Source organism: Rhineura floridana, chromosome 2 (genome assembly GCF_030035675.1).
Source record: "Rhineura floridana isolate rRhiFlo1 chromosome 2, rRhiFlo1.hap2, whole genome shotgun sequence".
NCBI lineage: Eukaryota > Metazoa > Chordata > Lepidosauria > Squamata > Rhineuridae > Rhineura > Rhineura floridana.
Window position 1 is genome coordinate 88,497,212 of NC_084481.1, and position 18,315 is coordinate 88,515,526.

General features: G+C 42.9%; 1 protein-coding gene across 1 annotated transcript in view; it reads right to left on the reverse strand.

Annotated features, from left to right (window-relative positions):
- Window positions 1–7,626: 7,626 nt before the first annotated feature.
- ERCC3 (ERCC excision repair 3, TFIIH core complex helicase subunit) overlaps window positions 7,627–18,315 on the reverse strand; it is a 51,741-nt gene continuing 41,052 nt past the window's right edge. Inside the window, exons 14-15 of the mRNA XM_061609215.1 lie at window positions 11,103–11,255; window positions 7,627–8,744 (exon numbers count right to left, since the gene is read on the reverse strand). Coding sequence (XP_061465199.1) covers window positions 8,610–8,744; window positions 11,103–11,255 — 288 coding nt within the window. The 3' untranslated portion in view covers window positions 7,627–8,609. The remainder of the gene's footprint in view (window positions 8,745–11,102; window positions 11,256–18,315) is intronic.

Consider the following 18,315-nt stretch of genomic DNA (forward strand, 5'->3'; position numbering starts at 1 on the left):
TTCTTTTCTTGTTGTTGAGGGTATGGTTTCATTGCTTCTGCTTGACTGAGCTTCAGGCACTCACTTGCTGTCCCACAGGGACTCCTGTAATTCTTCTTCTTCAGGCTGTCCTCCAGTCTCATTCTCAAGTGCCTGAAAGCAGTCCCAATGCAGAGTGTCTTCTAGCTCTTTTACTCCTATCATGTTTCCTCCACTTTATTTTTCCTCTCCTCAACACTCTCTTCTGCTTCAACTTGCTGTTGTTCTTCCACCTCCTGTACTTCTGTTTGCTGTTGTTGTTCCAGCCTTCTAAGTACACTTCCTCTTCTCTTATACCCTTGAGTGTTGCCACTTCCCGCTCCAGGTCTCTCACTTTTTCTTCCAACAGTGCAACCATGCACTTGTTGATGTGTATGCCATGTTGTTCTCAGGTAAGAAAACAAACATTGGACACACCTTGCAGGTCACCTTTCTGTCCATAGTCTCCATTACCTTTTTGTTTCTATCTTTCCACTTGTATTGGGATAGCCTGTGCTTTGTCCTGTCCTCCTTAAAGGTTAACAGGACAGTCCCACTGGCATATAATGCATGCTACAAGAAATTTTTTTGTTAGGGTCCTCCCCCACCAAACTCCTGTTAGCTCTCCCTGTTAGCTCTCTCTCTCTCAGAGCTGGCTTACCTGTATACCCTCTAGACCAGCTGAGGCAGTTTCTTCTGCTCTGCTCAGTTAGGAATCAGGAAACAGAATGGGGAATTTAAAGTTTGTCAGAAGGTTGTATATATACAACTGTCAATGTGTGTTTCACCAGCACACAGGCAAGGCTGAGGTTTGTTTTAGAAAGTGACTTGACGCATTTGAGTTATGTAGAATGCACTGGACTGAACAGGCACGATACCAAATTCCCTTGCACCTACAGAGCACAACACTATACCAACAGAAAAAGTTACACAAATAACAATAGATTTGGGTGGTGGGATTCTATTAACACAAGGCTGTAAACTGAGGAGTATTGGGGGCATGGTGGTAGAAGAGTTAAAATTACTTGGAATTTTATACATGCTCAGGTATCAGTCCCACGATAGTATAATATTATGTCTGCACAAACCACTCCCACTGGAGTCAATTAACAGCCATAAATGATTGCCCTTCCTTTTCCTCAAGGCAGCAGACTGCAAGAGTCCAATCCTGACACAATACTAGTTATACATAAGCTCAAGCAAAGGAACACAGTTCTGATATATCAAAATATGCAACATGGGGTATTTCACTCTCCCAAGTATTCAGAACTATGAATACTCCAGTAGGGAGGGACTGATGATGAAAAACTTTAGTGATAAGGCACTCTGTACAAACAATAAACAGCCAACAGCTAAGGAGGACAGAAACAAAAAGGGAATAGATGAATAACACTTGTATTCTCAGAACCCCTACAGTTACCCTATCTTAGATTCCAGACACCAACACTCAGCAGGAATCCCATGTTTACTCCTGTGACTACGGCTGCAAGAACAAGGCACCATGCACAATTAAGCAGAGAAAAAAGCAGCTTGGAGCCAGGATACGTGAAAGATCGTCTTACCCCTTATATACCCAGTCAATCACTGCACTCTGCAGATAAGGGACTCCTGCAGATACCATCTTATCAGGAGGTCTGTTCCACATAACACAGGAAGCAGACCTTTCGTGCTGTGGCACCTACACTTTGGAATTTCCTCCCCTTAAGTATTAGACAGGCGCCATCTCTGTTATCTTTTCGGCACCTATTGAAGACCTTCCTCTTTCAACAAGCCTTTTAAGCAGAGACCTTATTCGTCTGCATCTGTGTTGGAGTTGCTTTTTAATATATTTTTAAACCTAATGTTTTTAAAGTTTAAAAAAATGTTTTTAAAGATGTTATGTTTTAATATGTTACTGAAGACCTTCCTCTTTCAACAAGCCTTTTAAGCAGAGATTGTGATTGTGTTGGAATTACTTGTTTAGATGTTTTTAAAGCATTTTAAAAAGAAGCATTGCTTTTGAGTGTTTTTGTTTGCCACCCTGGGGTCCTTCTAGGAGGAAGGTTGCGGGCTTCCCCCAGGCACCTGGTTGGCCACTGTGAGAACAGGATGCTGGACTAGATGGGCTACTGGCCTGATCCAGCAGGCTCTTCTTATGTTCTTATGAAAGGTGTGATATAAATTTGATAAACAAACAAACAAAGTGTGCTAGGAAAATTGTGAGAATTTTGTGGTAATTAACAAATTAACAGAGGAGGCATGGATGGGTGAAATGAAGAATGAGCAAAACACATATTTGAGCATGAGTCACATAATACCCTGAATGCTGTTATTGATCAAAATCAATCACTATTTTTTTATTGCATTGTAAGTGTTGGTCAGTGACGCAGGTTGTGAGACTCACAGACAAGGTTTTTAGCAGAGAGAGAGAAACCTGAAGCAGAAGGGTTAAGCTGTGAGAACAGAGTTCCAGACAATCAAGGTCAGTGTGGCTGGCTGAGAGTGTGATAAGGTTGGAATTGGCAGGAACTCAGAGTGTGGGGGAAGCAATGTCAATGGAGGAAGATGTCTCTAATGTCTTTGCCTAGTAAAGACTCTTACATGAAACTTGCCTGGCCTGTCTTATTCCTGTTCTAAACGGCTTTTGGATTCAAACCACGTCTGACCTACACACGCAATTCGCAACAGGGGTTATGGGCCCAGATTATGAGGCGTGGTAGCGGGTTCGAGAGCCGGTGAAGTGGCGTTGTTGCAGAGAGAAACAAAGCGCAAGTAAGAGGCAAGTAAGAGTGGGCAAAATGGCTGTAAATCTGTCTTCCGGGATGCCGATGGAGAGGCTGAATGCTGTTAATTACTCCAGCTGGAAGTGGAGAATGAGAGCTGTTCTGATTAAAGAGGATTTGAATGATGTCGTGGAAAACCCCCCTCCGGCAGCTCCTTCAGCAGCGTGGCTGAAGAAAGACGAGAAAGCGAAGGCTTTTATTACTCTGGGGCTATCAGATTCACAACTGTTGCTGGTGAGTAATGAGCCCACAGCTAATCAGATGTGGGAAAAGTTAAGAGCCGCGCATGTACAGCAAACTGCGGGAAGCAGGCTGTGTTTAGCACGGAAGCTATATCAAATGCGTTTTACAGATGATGTGACTATGGAAGAGCATTTGGCTGAATTTCGTAGATTAAATGCAGAGCTGCAAGATCGAGGCGTGCATCATAATGACTTACAGATGGTGTATCTCCTGTTATCTTCATTTGATCAAAAATGGGATGTGCTGGTCGCTGGTCTGGAAAGCCAACCTGACGGGAATCTAACTTTGGACTTTGTGGAACAGAAACTTCAACAAGAGTGGTATAGGAGGCAAGAAAATAAGAAAATAGACTTAAAAGAGGCTGAGACTGTGTCTGTACAACAACGAAATCAAAGAAGCAGGGAAGAGACTAAAACATGTTATTTTTGTGGATCACGTGGGCATATACAGAGACATTGTTTAAAGAAGAGGAATAACAGAAACTTTGAAAGTCAGAGGGCAAGCGTGAACTTTGTTTCTAAGGAGAGCAATAAACTGATTAACTCTAAATGGCTTCTTGACAGTGGAGCGTCTAATTGCCTAATCACAGACTCTAGTTTATTTTACACTTCAAAGCCGACGCAGGAGAAGCTTTATCTGGCTGACGGATCAACTCAGGACGCTACTGCGAGAGGAACACTGAAGATGGGTAATTTGGGAATTTTAACAGATGTATTATTGATTTCTGGTTTAAAATATAACATTCTATCTGTGAGAAAATTGGCTCAAATAGGTTGTAAAGTTACATTTGAAGGGGATAGATGTTTTGTGAGAAAAGATGGTGAAATATGCATGCAAGGGAAATTACAGAACAATACGTTTATGGTTGAGTGCAAGCTTGATAAAGACATGTGTGCTTGGATAGCAGTAAATAAAGAGAAACATGATAATTGTGTCCATGAATGGCACAGAAAACTAGCACACACCCATTTCCAAAAGATACAAAACACCCCAAAATATAGTCAAGATTTGAAGTTAAAACACTGTGAGCATGTGGATGAGTGTGAGGTATGTTATAAAACAAAAATGACTGTGAATCCAGTAAATAAGAGCTGTGAAAGCACGACTTCAGAACCCTATCAGCTCATACATGTGGATTTAGCTGGACCTTTTCAGTGCTCAAAAGGTGGAGCAAGGTTTTATTTAGTGATTGTGGATGATTTCTCCAGATTTACACATGTGTTCTTATTGAAAAAGAAAAGTGATGCAGAAGAGAAATTAAAGGCATTCATACAGAGAACAGAAACACAACATGGGGTTGTTATCAAAAATATCAGATCAGATAGAGGTGGTGAATTTACCAGTAATTCATTTCAAACATATTTGGAAAAGAAGGGGATAATTCAAAGTCTCACTGCTCCCTTCAGCCCATCCTCCAACGGAACGGCAGAGAGGAGGAACCGGTCATTGCAGGATTCATTGAGAGCAATGCTAGCAGATGCAGATATGAATCAATCTTATTGGGGTGAATGTATTCTGTACACTGTTTATATTCAGAACCGCATAATGCACAGAACAATAGGCATGTCTCCCTATGAGAAACTGACTGGAAGAAAACCCAGGGTGAAACACATAGAACGTTTTGGGGCAAAATGCTGGGTACATGTAGTAAAACAGAGAAGACATGGTAAATTAGGCTCAAGAGCGCAGGCAGGATGCATTTTGGGATTTCAGAATTCATATTATAGAGTTTGGTTGCCTGAGAAACAACAAGTAGTGTTAAGCAGAAACATAAAGGTGATAGATAAACCTTGGAGAGACAGTCAAACAGTGATCTTAGAAAGTGAAAGCAAACAGGAAGCTGCAGATGTTCCTTTCGGGCAGCAAATTCCATTAAAAACTGCATTAAAAGATTTGATCCATGGCAAACGTACTGTTAAAAGACTGAGAAGTGAAGACATAACAACACATGATACAGAAATACCTAGTACTAGTGGTGCTGGTCCGAGTAAAATTGAGAGTGAAGAAGAAATGGAAATAGATACGGTCAGGAAATCAGAGAGAAAAACGAAAGGTCAACCTCCTCAGAGATTTGCATTTAATGTTACACAACAGAATAATGAAAGATGAAATTCCAGTAGAATGGGAAAAAGAGGGACCAATAGATAAAGAAACAATGAATCTAATGTGGAAGTTTTGTGTTGAAGAATGAAATGTAATTGTATCATCAAATAAAAGTGAACAAACATGAATATGTGAAACTTGTGTAAATAAAGAATAAAGAGAAACAGAACTGAACTGAACTGTAAATAGAAACTGTAAGAAACCATGTATTGAAATGTATTTGTAATGAAAAGTTAATGTTGTAGAAATGTAATAATTGTAACATGAAGTTTTGTAGTCTGTAAGTCTCAGGTGGGGGCTGTTGGTCAGTGACGCAGGTTGTGAGACTCACAGACAAGGTTTTTAGCAGAGAGAGAGAAACCTGAAGCAGAAGGGTTAAGCTGTGAGAACAGAGTTCCAGACAATCAAGGTCAGTGTGGCTGGCTGAGAGTGTGATAAGGTTGGAACTGGCAGGAACTCAGAGTGTGGGGGAAGCAATGTCAATGGAGGAAGATGTCTCTAATGTCTTTGCCTAGTAAAGACTCTTACATGAAACTTGCCTGGCCTGTCTTATTCCTGTTCTAAACGGCTTTTGGATTCAAACCACGTCTGACCTACACACGCAATTCGCAACAGTAAGTGCCTTTCAATATTTTAGGTAATATCAAAATCTTGCTAAACCACCAAACACATTCTACAATCAATAGTTTATTATTCATGACTTGTGATCAAATCTTAACTGCACCCACTGTGAACAAGGCTACTTTATAAGTCACTGGCCCAATTTGCACATCACATTAAACAATCGTATAAAGGAAACTATGGTTTAATCATGTGAACATGCATCATGGTAGTGCATGCTGCTCAAAAGTTCCCATGGCACTTCTCTCCTGCCATGCCGCAGACAAAACAAGCCTGAGTCTGGCTTGTTGTGTTGCTTGAACCCAGGGTCATCTTAACCTTGGTTACTGCTCATAGTGTGTTTGGAGAGAAACAAATCACGTGCCTGGGTTCAGAAGATATGACAAGCCAGATTCTGGCTTGTTTTGTCTGTGGTATGGCTACAGAAGTGGGAGCTTTTGAGCAGCATGCACTAATATAATGCTCATTCACCTTAAACCATAGTTTGTTGTAAACAATGGTTTAAGTGACATGAACACAACACTGTATTCTTAAGAATGCCATTTGAATGTCTGCTACCTCCTCCCACACAGAGCTTGGAAAGTTACTTTTTTAAACTACACTGGATTGGGCTGATGGGAGTTGTAGTTCAAAAAAGTAACTTTCCAAGCTCTGCTCCCACATTCCATCTTAAGACTGTGACATAGCTTCAACATCAGTCAACTTTTTCTCTCACCCTTTGCTTTTTTACTATCTAGTCTGATGAGGAGTTCTGGATAATTTGAAAGCTTGTGCACTACTTTGGAAAATTTTGGTTGGCCTAAATGTATTGCCCTAATGTGGGTTTTGGAATTTTTCTTATTCAGCAAAAAGATCAGTTTGAGTTTTGTCGCTCAACTATTTTTGCTAACTACATATTCAAAAGTGCCTCTCATTTTGTACAATGCAACAGGCAAGAACATGCAAAACCTTTTCCTTCCCTTCTTTCACTGAAATATTGCTCTATCACTCACATTATACTGTTGTATCCATTGTTTGAAGATGGAGAGCACAAAGCTTCCTGAAGATGAACATTTCAAATCCAATATATGATGTCAACTACATAATTGATTAACACACATGCGCACACACACACGGAGTGATTTCAAATTCATAACACCATTTCTTCTTGTTCAGAATCCAGAACCGTGACTTTCAAGATTGTCTTGGTTTTTAGTAAACCTTGTCTTGGTAAAACCTGTCCTAAGATCTTATGAATCTGTGTCAATCAGAAATCATAGTTTCCATTAGGTGTCATTTAATTTGGTTATAGAAGGCACCCATAATATGGTAAAATTGCTGCAAGCTCATGATGGCTATGTTCTACCCTCAGTGTTGGAGGCAGTATGCATTTGAATATCAGTTACTGCGAATCACAAATTGGAGAGAGTGCTGTTTCACCTAGTTCCTACTGACACTTTTTCCATGTGCATCTGGTTAGCCACTGTGAGAACAAGATCTTGGACTGGATGGGCATTTGGCCTGATCCAGCAAGATTCTTATGTTCTTAACCTGTTACTGGTAATCAGATATGTAAATTTTAGTATAGATATATACTTTTATATCCAGTTTAAGTGTTACAGAAGCCACATTCCTAGGAACAGAAAGAGCCTTTTCAGAAAATGAGCTAGAGGTTTTGTAGAACTCCTAGTTCTATAAAATTTGAACTACCTATATTCTGATCCACAAGTTATTTAAGAAAGTACCTGGTTTCAAAAATATATAATACAGCATGTCAAATGCACACGCGCGCGCGCGCACACACACACACACACACACAGAGAAAGAAAGCCTGTATTTCCAGCAAATTGAGTTATGATTTATTAGTGGTGATAGCCTTACGTTTCGCATATTGACTCTAGTACACCAGCCTTTATGTGCTCTCTCTTTCTATATATATATAGGGGGAGGGGGGAAATATTTGCAGGAAGAAACGTGCTCCAGCAGATGATTATCCATGGTCTATTTAAACTGGGGGGGGATTATAAAAGTCCATCTAGATTTCATGTAAATAGTCAGTTTTTACTACACATAGTGCTCACTAAATCTCCTGAATAAATACCCATGTCAAATGATTTTCTGGGGTAAAAGGACCATACCATCTGCATAAAGCAGAACAAAAAATTGTTGACCATTGAACCTAACCAGGAAATAAGCATCATGGTTTAGGACCAGAATGGCATAATATGTAATATGGCCCAAGTCTTCCCTGTCTTAGGCATGTACAACTCTTCCCATCAATTTTTCTGGGAAGCCTATGGGCAGGGAAAGAAATGGATCAAAATCATTACATAAGGGACTGAAATCAATTCAGTAGGACCCCACTCATACGGCGGGTTAATTTCCAGACCCCCGCCTAAAAACGAAACCCACCGAAGAGTGGAACTCCATCAATAACATGCCACCTGACACCTGAAAAACACTGCAAAAGCAGAACACATGCCATATGAGTGGGGCCTTACTCTAATTGAAAGCTGCAGTATTAGTGGAACGCCAAAAAGCGGGTCGCCGAAAAGCAGGGCCCTACTGTAGTACCACTGTTCTTTGCATGGTTGAGTCTTTTGCTGAAGGCATCCAATTGTGGCAGCAAGAAGATTCAGAGGAAAGAAACAATGATATGATTTATGGGTGCTTTCTGTACAGAATATTTTTATTCAGTGTTGTCAGATATCTGACTCTTCCAAATATACATAAAAATAGTTTCCTCAGTTGATAATTATTCTAAAGCCATATTTAAAACTGTTAAATAAAAATACAAGCTGAAAGTATTACCTAGGAAATACTATACAGAAATAATTAAGGTGAATCCCAATATAACATTTTATACTGTGTGTGAATTGCTTTACTCAATGTGTTTTCCTTATCTTATTTTCTAAAACGTTTAAAAAGTGGATGGACATGTTTATTTGAAGAGGCTTTGCTTCGTGAGGTTTGATATTCCATGTAAACCGTATCATCTGCTCCAGACATGGAGCTCATTGTGCCATAGTGTCGGGAAACCTAGAAAGAGAGATGAGAATTTAGTGAATTCTACCTTCTGCCAAACCTACAAAGGACAGACACTGTAGCCCTTTTCACACAGGGGCTCTCAAGTGACTTGGCTGCCTATACTTGAACAGCTGCTGCCATGTGGATGTTGATAGAGTGGAGCCAGTAGGAGGTGCAATGTATACATTGTACACACATACCGTATAACGTATGAACAGGACTTGTGATAGTTACACACACATGCCCCAGAATGTTATTTTCTGAGCTGGGTTATGTTCCCCCTCATAATCCTTCACAAACTGCATAATGAGACACACTCCCGTCTTTTATAAAATGTCTTTCCTTCTTGCAGGGAGAATAATGGAAATAAGTTGCTGTTACAAACTACTAGCGCTTCTGGTAAATCTCAGGGCTTGAAAATGTAGAGGAAGAGCGAAAGAATGGTAAGTTCCATTGCCAGCCCTGTTATGATGGCTGGAATAAAGCAATCTGGGGGGCTGATAGTTGAAAAAAACAGTTGGAGATTGGAGCTGTTATGTTGTGTTATTGTGAGCTCACTCTGTATTAATTAATACAAACCCAGTTTGGCTCAAAAAGTGAGCAAATATGTTACATGTGCAGGTTTGTATGAGTGAAGGTGGTTCTTCAATTAATCTGGATCACTTGGAGCTTTAAAAGTCAATACCAGCACTTTGGACTGGGCCTAGAAATGCACCAGCAACCAGATTAACTGGTGCAATATTGGTGTTACATATTTTGACTTAACTGCCCTTGTCAACAGCTGGAAAGCTGCACTTTGCACCAACTGAAGTTTCCAAACCATTTTCAAACCCCACATTCAACACATTACGGTAATTTAGTCTGGATACCACAAGTGTATAGTTAACATACTCTCTAGACAGGGTCGCAGCTGACAGACCAGCCTAGAGTTGCAAAGGGTACTTCTAGCCACCACTTCCACAGACAGTGTCAAGTCCAAGAGAACCTTTAAGCTGTGAATGTGGTCCTTCAGGAGGAGTTCAACCCTGTCCCAAGACCATCCAGAAACCTTCATCCAGATTAGCTGGTACCCACAGCACCTCCGTCTCATCTGGACTGAACATCAGTTTGCTCGTTCCCAACCATCCCACAACTCACCTTCAGGAACTCCATTCATGGGATCTTTGTATCCAACACAAGTTATTAAATCTTTAAGGAATTTGCAGTCAATTTTCTTAAAGATGAAGTTGAAAAGCATTTCGGTACCATATAAACAAGTTAAGCTATTACTTTCAGAAAACTAAACTCAAAAATAGCAAAATAAATTAAAAAAAATTGGCTGGCAACTCTGCTCCTCAAGTACAAATCTGTGAAACTCAGCTTTTTTAATGGGGAAACAAAATACAAATTTAACCTAGCATTGATAACTATTGCATATTCCAGAGTCATGGTCTAGGTGCTCCAAGAAAAAGAAAACCTCCATATGCTTTTCATGTAATAAGGAAACAACTCAATGTAACTTCAAAAAACTACTTGTTCTCCTTCAGCGTCCCAATTGGGCTTCAGAAGGTGGTGTGGGCAGGTCGTAAGATAAGAATGCAAGTGATTTCCAGAGATTATTTTGGCCCACGCTCTTAGCTAGTAGGGAAGCAACCCACCTGGCTCAACAAATGAACTAATCACTATAACAGCAGGTCACCGCTATGAACTGGATGGCCAAGGAGGTGGTGAGTCCCCCTTCCCCCGGTGTGTATATACCGACCTATCTCCCTGATAGCCTCTGCAATGGCTCATCTCTCTCTCTTTCTTACTCTAAGCTAGTTTCCAGAACTCCACATCATTATACTCCTGGGCTCCTGCTGGGAGGAAGGGCAGGATATAAATCAAATAAATAAACAAAATATATTATACTGTAACCAAGAAAAAGAATCCAGGATGGAGCTACGCAAATAGGAACAGGCTTGGCTCTTAACTAGGGCTACCACATGCTAAGAGCATATTTAGATCCCAATCAAATAGAGTCCCAAAGGGCATCCTTTAACTTTCTCCCATAAGAGTGAATAACTGCCATTAATTCCAATGTGGAAAAGTGTTGTGCTTGTGGGCAACACTATGACAGCTGCAAAACTCACCATCCCTAGCACTGGGTGATCCAACTACCACCTTGAGGTCTAAAAGTTGCTGTCAGCTTGGAGTAACAAGGGCAGGCAATGCTGCAATGGCTTCAAAGATGGGCAGGAGTGGGTTTTTACTTCCTTTGCTTCCATTCATCATACAGACCATTGTCAAAGTAGCAGGCAAAGAAAGAAGCAGGGCCACTTCCCTTGGGTAGTAGGTGTGGTGAATGGGGTTGGCAGGCCTTTTGCTTTAGCTACCATAATATACACTTGCCTGAGATGACTTTGAGCCGTACTCTCCTGCAACCACCTCTTCCTCAGCATCCATATCTGAGGCTTGCAAAACCTTTTGGAGAAGCTGCAGCTGTTCTTCCTTGGATGAAAACATAAGCTCTTCCTCCTCCATACCTGCAAGTTTAGTGATCACCTGAGAAGCAGGAAGAAATTTAATTTCTGTACGTGAACACCAAGGAAAGTATCTATGCTTCTAATAGTAAATCATATGGCTGTAATAATATATTGTCGTGTGTAGGATGTCTATTTCACAATCAGAGGACATAATGCGCCATTGTGGCACAGTATTTAGGCAAGGGAATCCCAGAGCATGCTGGCTGGGGCTGATGGAAATTATAGTCCAACATCTGGGGGGCACCATGTTGGCTACTCCTGGGTTATAGTATTGGGCTAAGACTGGGGAAGATCCAAAGTTCAAATTCCCGAACAATCATGAAGCTCACTTGTGACCTAAGGCCTATCCCCCTTGCCCTGTTCTCTCTCAGCTAACCTAACTCACAAAGTTGTTGTGAGGATAGATGTCACCTTGAGCTCACTGGAGGAAAGGGTAGGGGGGATATAACAAATACTAGTTTGTGTCAGTAACAGTGCAGTTTTAAACAATTCAAACAATTAATACAACTATAAAACATTGTATTCTGTCTATGAAATGTACATAGCTAAGCAACTTTTTTGTAGCAACATAATCCAAAGGAAAACTAGAGATTAGAGATTAAAAGTGTAATCCCACATATGCTTACTCAGAAGTTCCACTGTGTTCGCAGCCAAAAAGTAGGTAAAAGAGGGAGGATACTGGGTTACAGAATGGCTGGCCCAATGCATGAAAATTAACCATAGTGCATTTTATTATTTATTTATTTGATTTATATCCCGCCCAGTAGGAGCCCAGGGCGGCAAACAAAAGCACTAAAAACACTTTAAAACATCATAAAAACAGACTTCAAAATAAATTAAAACACAACAACCATTAAAAACATATTAAAACAAAACATCTTTTAAAACATTTTTTGAAAAGTTTTAAAAACATTAAAGAAAGAAGGTTTAAAAATATATTAAAAAGCAATTCCAACACAGAGGCAGACTGGAATAAGGTCTCTGCTTAAAAGGCTTGTTGAAAGAGGAAGGTCTTCAGTAGGCACTGAAAAGATAACAGAGATAGTGCTTGTCTAATATTTAAGGGGAGGAAATTCCAGAATGTAGGTGCTGCTACACTAAAGGTCCATTTCCTATGTTGTGCGGAATGGACCTCCTGATAAGATGGTATCTGCAGGAGGCTCTCACCTGCAGAGCACAGTGATTGACTGGGTTATAACACAGTCTTTCAGGTATCCTGGTCTGAAGCTGTATAGGGCTTTATACACCAAAACCAGTAGCCTGAACTTAGCCTGGTAGCTAAGAAGTAGCCAGTGCAATTCTTTCAGCAGTGGAGTGACATGTTGGTGATAACCTGCTCCAGCGAGCAGTGTCGCTGCCGCATTTCACACCAGCTGCAGCTTCCAGACCAACCTCAAGGGTAGCCCCACAAACAGCGCATTATAGTAATCCAATCTGGAGGCTACCAGTGCATGGACAACAGTGGTCAGGCTATCCCTGTCCAGAAACGGCTGCAGCTGTCTTACCACCTGAAGCTGGTGAAGGGCACTCTTAGCCACAGAGGTCACCTGGGCCTCTAGTGACAAAGATGGATCCAGGAGCACCCCCAGACTACGGACCTGCTTTTTAAGAGGGAGTATGACCCCATCCAAAGCATCCAACTGATCTATTGTCCGAACTCGGGAACCACCAACCCACAGCGTCTCTATCTTGCTAGGAATGAGAGTCAGTTTATTGGCCCTCAACCAATCTCTCCTGATTCAGATGTTACAGAGAAATAGAGCTGGGTATCATCGGTGTACTACTGACACCTTGCCCCAAATCTCCTGATGACTGTTCCCAAGGGCTTCATATAGATGTTAAACAGCATGGGGGACAAGATGGTATCCCGTGGCACCCCACAGCACAACTGGCAGGGGGGCAAAATACAATTGCCTAATGCTATTATCTGCAAACAACCCTGGAGATAAGATCGGAACCACTGTAAAACAGTGCCTCCAATATCCATCCCACCAAATTGGGCCAGAAGGATACCATGGTCAATGGTATCAAAAGCCACTGAGAGATCAAGTAAAAATAACAGGGTCACACTCCCCCTGTCCTTCCGATAAAGGTCATCCATCAGGGCGACCAAGGCCGATTCAGTCCCATAACCAGGCATGAACCCAGACTGGAATGGGTCAAGATAATCTTTTTCATCCATGAGTACTTGCAATTGCTGCACCACAACCCTCTCAATCACCTTCCCTAAGAAGGGGGTATTTGCAACTGGGCAGTAGTTGTTGCAAACCAATGGGTCCGGGGTGGGCTTCTTCAGGAGCGGTCGAATCACAGTCTCTTTCAGGGCAGCTGGAACCACTCCCTCCTGCAACAATGCACTGACCACACCCTGGAACCACTTGGTCAAACGCCATCGGCAATAAGCCAAGAAGGGCAAGGGTCGAGAGGACATGTTGCTGGCCGCATCATCGCAAGCACCTTGTCCACGTCATCAGCCTGAATCACCTGAAACCATTTCCAAGAAGTTGCTGCAGACGTTGCACTGGACACCTCACTGGGGACTACAATAGATTTGGGTGAGGCATCAAGATTGCTACGGAGGCAAGCAACATTACCCTCAAAGAGTTTGGCAAACAATTCAAAGTGGGCCTCCGTAGGGTCTAAAACTCCATTTCCTGGAGTTGATGTCAACAGACCCCTGACAATATGGAAAAGCTCCACTGGATGGCTACTTGAGGATATGATGGTGGCGGAGAAGTGGGCCTTCTTCGCCACCCTCTCTGCCACACAGTAGGCATGGTTATGATGTTTTACTCATGCCCGATCAGCCTCACAGCACGTCTTTCGCCACTTGCACTTTAGCCGTTGTCCAGCCTGTTTCATTACCCTTAGCTCACTGGTGTACCAGGGTGCAAACCAGTCTCCACAATGCCGGAGCAAGTCTCCACAATGCCGGAGCAGGCGCTCGTGGGCAACCGTTTCAAGAGCCCGAACCGCTTCACTGTTCCACGATGTGACAAGGGCTTCAAGAGGGTCATCTGCTCTATCTACTGGGAACTCCCCCAGGGCATTCAGGAATCCACTGGATCCCATTTGTCCCTGGGGGCAGACCATCTTAATCTGTCCATCACTCCTGCAGGGAAGGATTGGAGCCATAAGTTTAAACTTCACCAGGAAGTGGTCTGACCATGACAATGGGGTGACATCCATCTATCCCCCCATCTCCAGGCCACCCCTTCCTCCATCTGGAGCAAAAACCAAGTCAAGGGTGCTGTGATGTTCCTATATTAATGTATATATGGTAAGTGTTGGTTGTTTAGAAGATACATGGTAAGTGGAGTGAAAGAGGGGGAGTGAATGGGCAGTAGAATGCAAGATGATTGGCTGAGTGTTTAAAATGGCTGAATGTATAAAAGGAAGAGTGAGATTGGAATCTGGGAGGGAGAAGAGAACTGAGTGGGTTGCTTGGTGGGGTTTAGAGAGTTGTTTGCCAGGAGGGAGGTGGAGTTCGGATTAGTATTGAGTAAAACCATATGCTTATGTGCCTTAAGAAGAAATCTTGTTAATCTTGTTAGCTTTGTTATCTGTAATAAATACTTAATTTGGTTTACCAAAGGCCTGATCCTTGGCTGGGGTTTCACAGACCAGAAGGGAGGGTAAGGTAATGACCAAGGCTGAAGGGGAACTGTAACAAATGGTGGCAGCGGTGAAGAGAATAACAATACCAGTATTCAGAGTCTCTGGGAATACTAGTATTGGGACGTTACTGGTGGTTGCCTAGCAGGGGGATCTGCTGAGATCTGTGCTAGAGCGGGGAGAGAAAAAATAAAAAAGGACAGTCCGGACTGGTGGAGTCCCTGGTGGTGCCTAGTGACAGGCAGTAACCACGAGCAGGTAGGAACCTGACAGGGAGAGCCAGGGAAGGACGCATCACATGTGGTGGCAGTAGCAGTGGGATACGAACAACAGAGAATCCAGATACGAACCAAAGAGAGTCCCAAAGACACGTGGTGACAAAGGAGACTACGTCACAGGTGTTGGCTGTAGCAGTGAGATACGAATACTAGACAATCCCTAATAGTTGTGTGGCAAACAGAAATAACAAAACAAGATTACTTGTGAGAGTGACTGGCAAAGAGTGTGTGGCAAAGAGTGAGTGAACTCAAACACCATGGCTGAATACATAAAAATGAAAAGAGAGGAGCTGGTGGAGAAGTGCATAACATTCAATTTACCTCACGAGGGTAAAGGGGTAGATGAATTGAGGGTAGAACTTATAGGATTTGCTACTGCCCAGCAAAAACAACCGGTCAGGGAAGAGACCCCAGAAGGATATTTAAGCAATCCCGCTTATATAGAGTACTTGAGAGAGAAGTTGAAGATGGAAACTGAGAGATTGAGGATGGAAGGTGCAGAGAAGGAAAAACAGAGAGAGTTGGAAGCTGAGAGATTGAGGATGGAGGCTGAGGAAAAAGACAAGCAGAGGGAGTTGGAAACTGAGAGATTGAGGATGGAAACTGAGAGAATGAGAGTGGATGCAGAGATACAAGGGGAAAGATTAAAATTGGAAAGAGAGAAGTTTCATTCTGATGAAACGAGAAAGGACAGAGATGGAGCAAAAATAAAAATTACTCCAAAGGACTTTGCTGTCTATGAGCCTGGTCAAGATCCTCAAATTTACCTCAGCACCTTTGAAAAAGCAGCTCAGTTGTGGGGGCTACCTGAAGATAAATACATGCAGTATTTATCAAACCTGATTAAAGGGGAATTGGCTGAGGTATACCAATATTTCCCCTCAGACAGGCCCGTCACCTATGCTGAATTCAAAGAAGCAGTGTTTAAAAGATTCAGACTGGGGCCTGATTATTTTAGAAAGCTTTTCAGAAACTGCCAGATACAGACAGGGAGGTCTTTCGTGGAGCTGGGGGCAAAACTGATGGACATATTTGGGAAATGGCTGACAAGTGCAAAAGCTCAGTCTGTGGAGGAGGTGAAAAACCTCAGGATATTGGATCAGTTATACCATCAGTTACCACCAGAAATAAGGCTCCTGGTCAAAGACCGTTCCCCTACATCGGTGCAGGAGGCCGCAGAGATGGCGGATCACTTCGCCTCCAACAGAACTGGCTGGGTGCGGAAAACATCAAGAGATTTTAAACCCAGACCATATAATGCTGGCAGAAGGGATGTGGTACCACAGAGAGTGAGTCCTCCAGTAAAATCTGAAGGGCACAGGACACCCCAGAGTGGATCTGTGTACCCTAAAAGTGAGGAGAAATTATGCTACAAATGTGGTAGACTGGGGCACCTACGTTTTCAATGTGAGGTTGCCAACCCCATTAGTAATCCTGCTCAGACAAGGACAGTGAAAACAGAGCCCAAGGCTTTAGAAACAGCGAAAAAGTTTCAGTTCTGCCAGATAAACTGGACAGAAGTAACAGACCTTGATTCAAGTCTGAGAGAGGAAGTGAGTGTACAAGGGGCAACTTATTGGGCATTGCTTGACACTGGTGCCGCTCAGACATTACTGAGGCCAGATTTAATAAAATCTGAGGTAATATTACCTCAGGAAACTGTGACTATCCAAGGAGTGAGGGGTCAACCAGAAAGTTTGCCTGTGGCCCTGGTGGATATGACTTGGAGAGGCCGAGAGGGCCGATATAATAATAATAATAATAATAAAATTTTATTTAGCAGACGCCCATCTGTCCGACTGAACGGACACTCTGGGTGACTTACAATATAAAATACAATATAAAATACAATCTACTCATATACATAATCATCACATTATTAATATCATAACATCTCATCTGAAGACCATCTTACATTAATACAGTGTAAAACCTAACCCACCCCAGAGATCCCATAGGCCTGCCTGAAGAGCCAGGTCTTCAAGGCTCAGAGAAAAGTCAGCAGGGAGGGGGCATGCCGAAGGTCAAAGGGAAGTAAGTTCCAGAGGGTGGGGGCCACGATCGAAAAAGCCCTCTCCCTGGTCCGCACCAACCTAGCTGTCTTAGTCGGTGGGACCGAGAGAAGGTCCTGTGAGGCTGATCTTGTTTGGCGGCATATTTGGTGATACTGGAGGCGCTCCTTCAGATAAACTGGGCCGGAACCGTATAGAGTTTTAAAGGTTAAAACCAACACCTTGAATTGGGCCCGGTATACAACTGGCAACCAGTGTAATTCAATCAACACTGGGGTGATATGATCGCGGCGGCGGGTCTGCTTTATTAAGCGTGCCGCCGCGTTTTGTACCAGCTGGAGTTTCCGGACCGTCTTCAAGGGTAACCCCACGTAGAGCGCATTACAGTAGTCTAATCGAGAGATCAGGGCATGTATCACTCGTGGGAGCAGATGTATGGGAAGATAGGGTCGTAGCCTCTGTACTAGATGAAGTTGGTACCAAGCTGCCCGGCTCACTGCAGAAACCTGAGCCTCCATAGACAGCTGGGAGTCCAAAATGACCCCGAGACTGCGGACCTGGTCCTTCAGGGGCAAACTCACCCCATTAAGTATCAGGTCAAAATCACCCAACCTTCCCTTGTCCCCCACTAGTAATACCTCAGTCTTATCGGGGTTCAGCTTCAGCCTGTTCTCTCCCATCCATCCACTTACGGACTCCAGGCACTTGGACAAGGTATCCACAGCCAACTCTGGTGAAGATTTAAATGAGAGATAGAGCTGCGTGTCATCCGCATATTGGTGACACTGCAGCCCAAAACTCCTGATGATGGCTCCCAGCGGTTTCATATAAATGTTAAATAGCATGGGAGAGAGGATAGAACCCTGTGGCACACCACAGTTGAGGGGCCAAGGGTCTGAAACTTCATCCCCCAACACTACCCGTTGATATCTACCGGAGAGATAGGAACGGAACCACTGTATAACAGTGCCTCCAATTCCCAGTCCCTCCAGGCGACTCAACAGGATACCGTGGTCGACGGTATCGAAAGCCGCTGAGAGGTCCAGGAGGACGAGGAAGGTATGTTCTCCCCTATCCAACGCCCTCCTCATATCATCCACCAGAGCGACCAAGGCTGTTTCAGTTCCGTGTCCAGTCCTGAAGCCCGACTGGAAAGGATCTAAATAATCTGCTT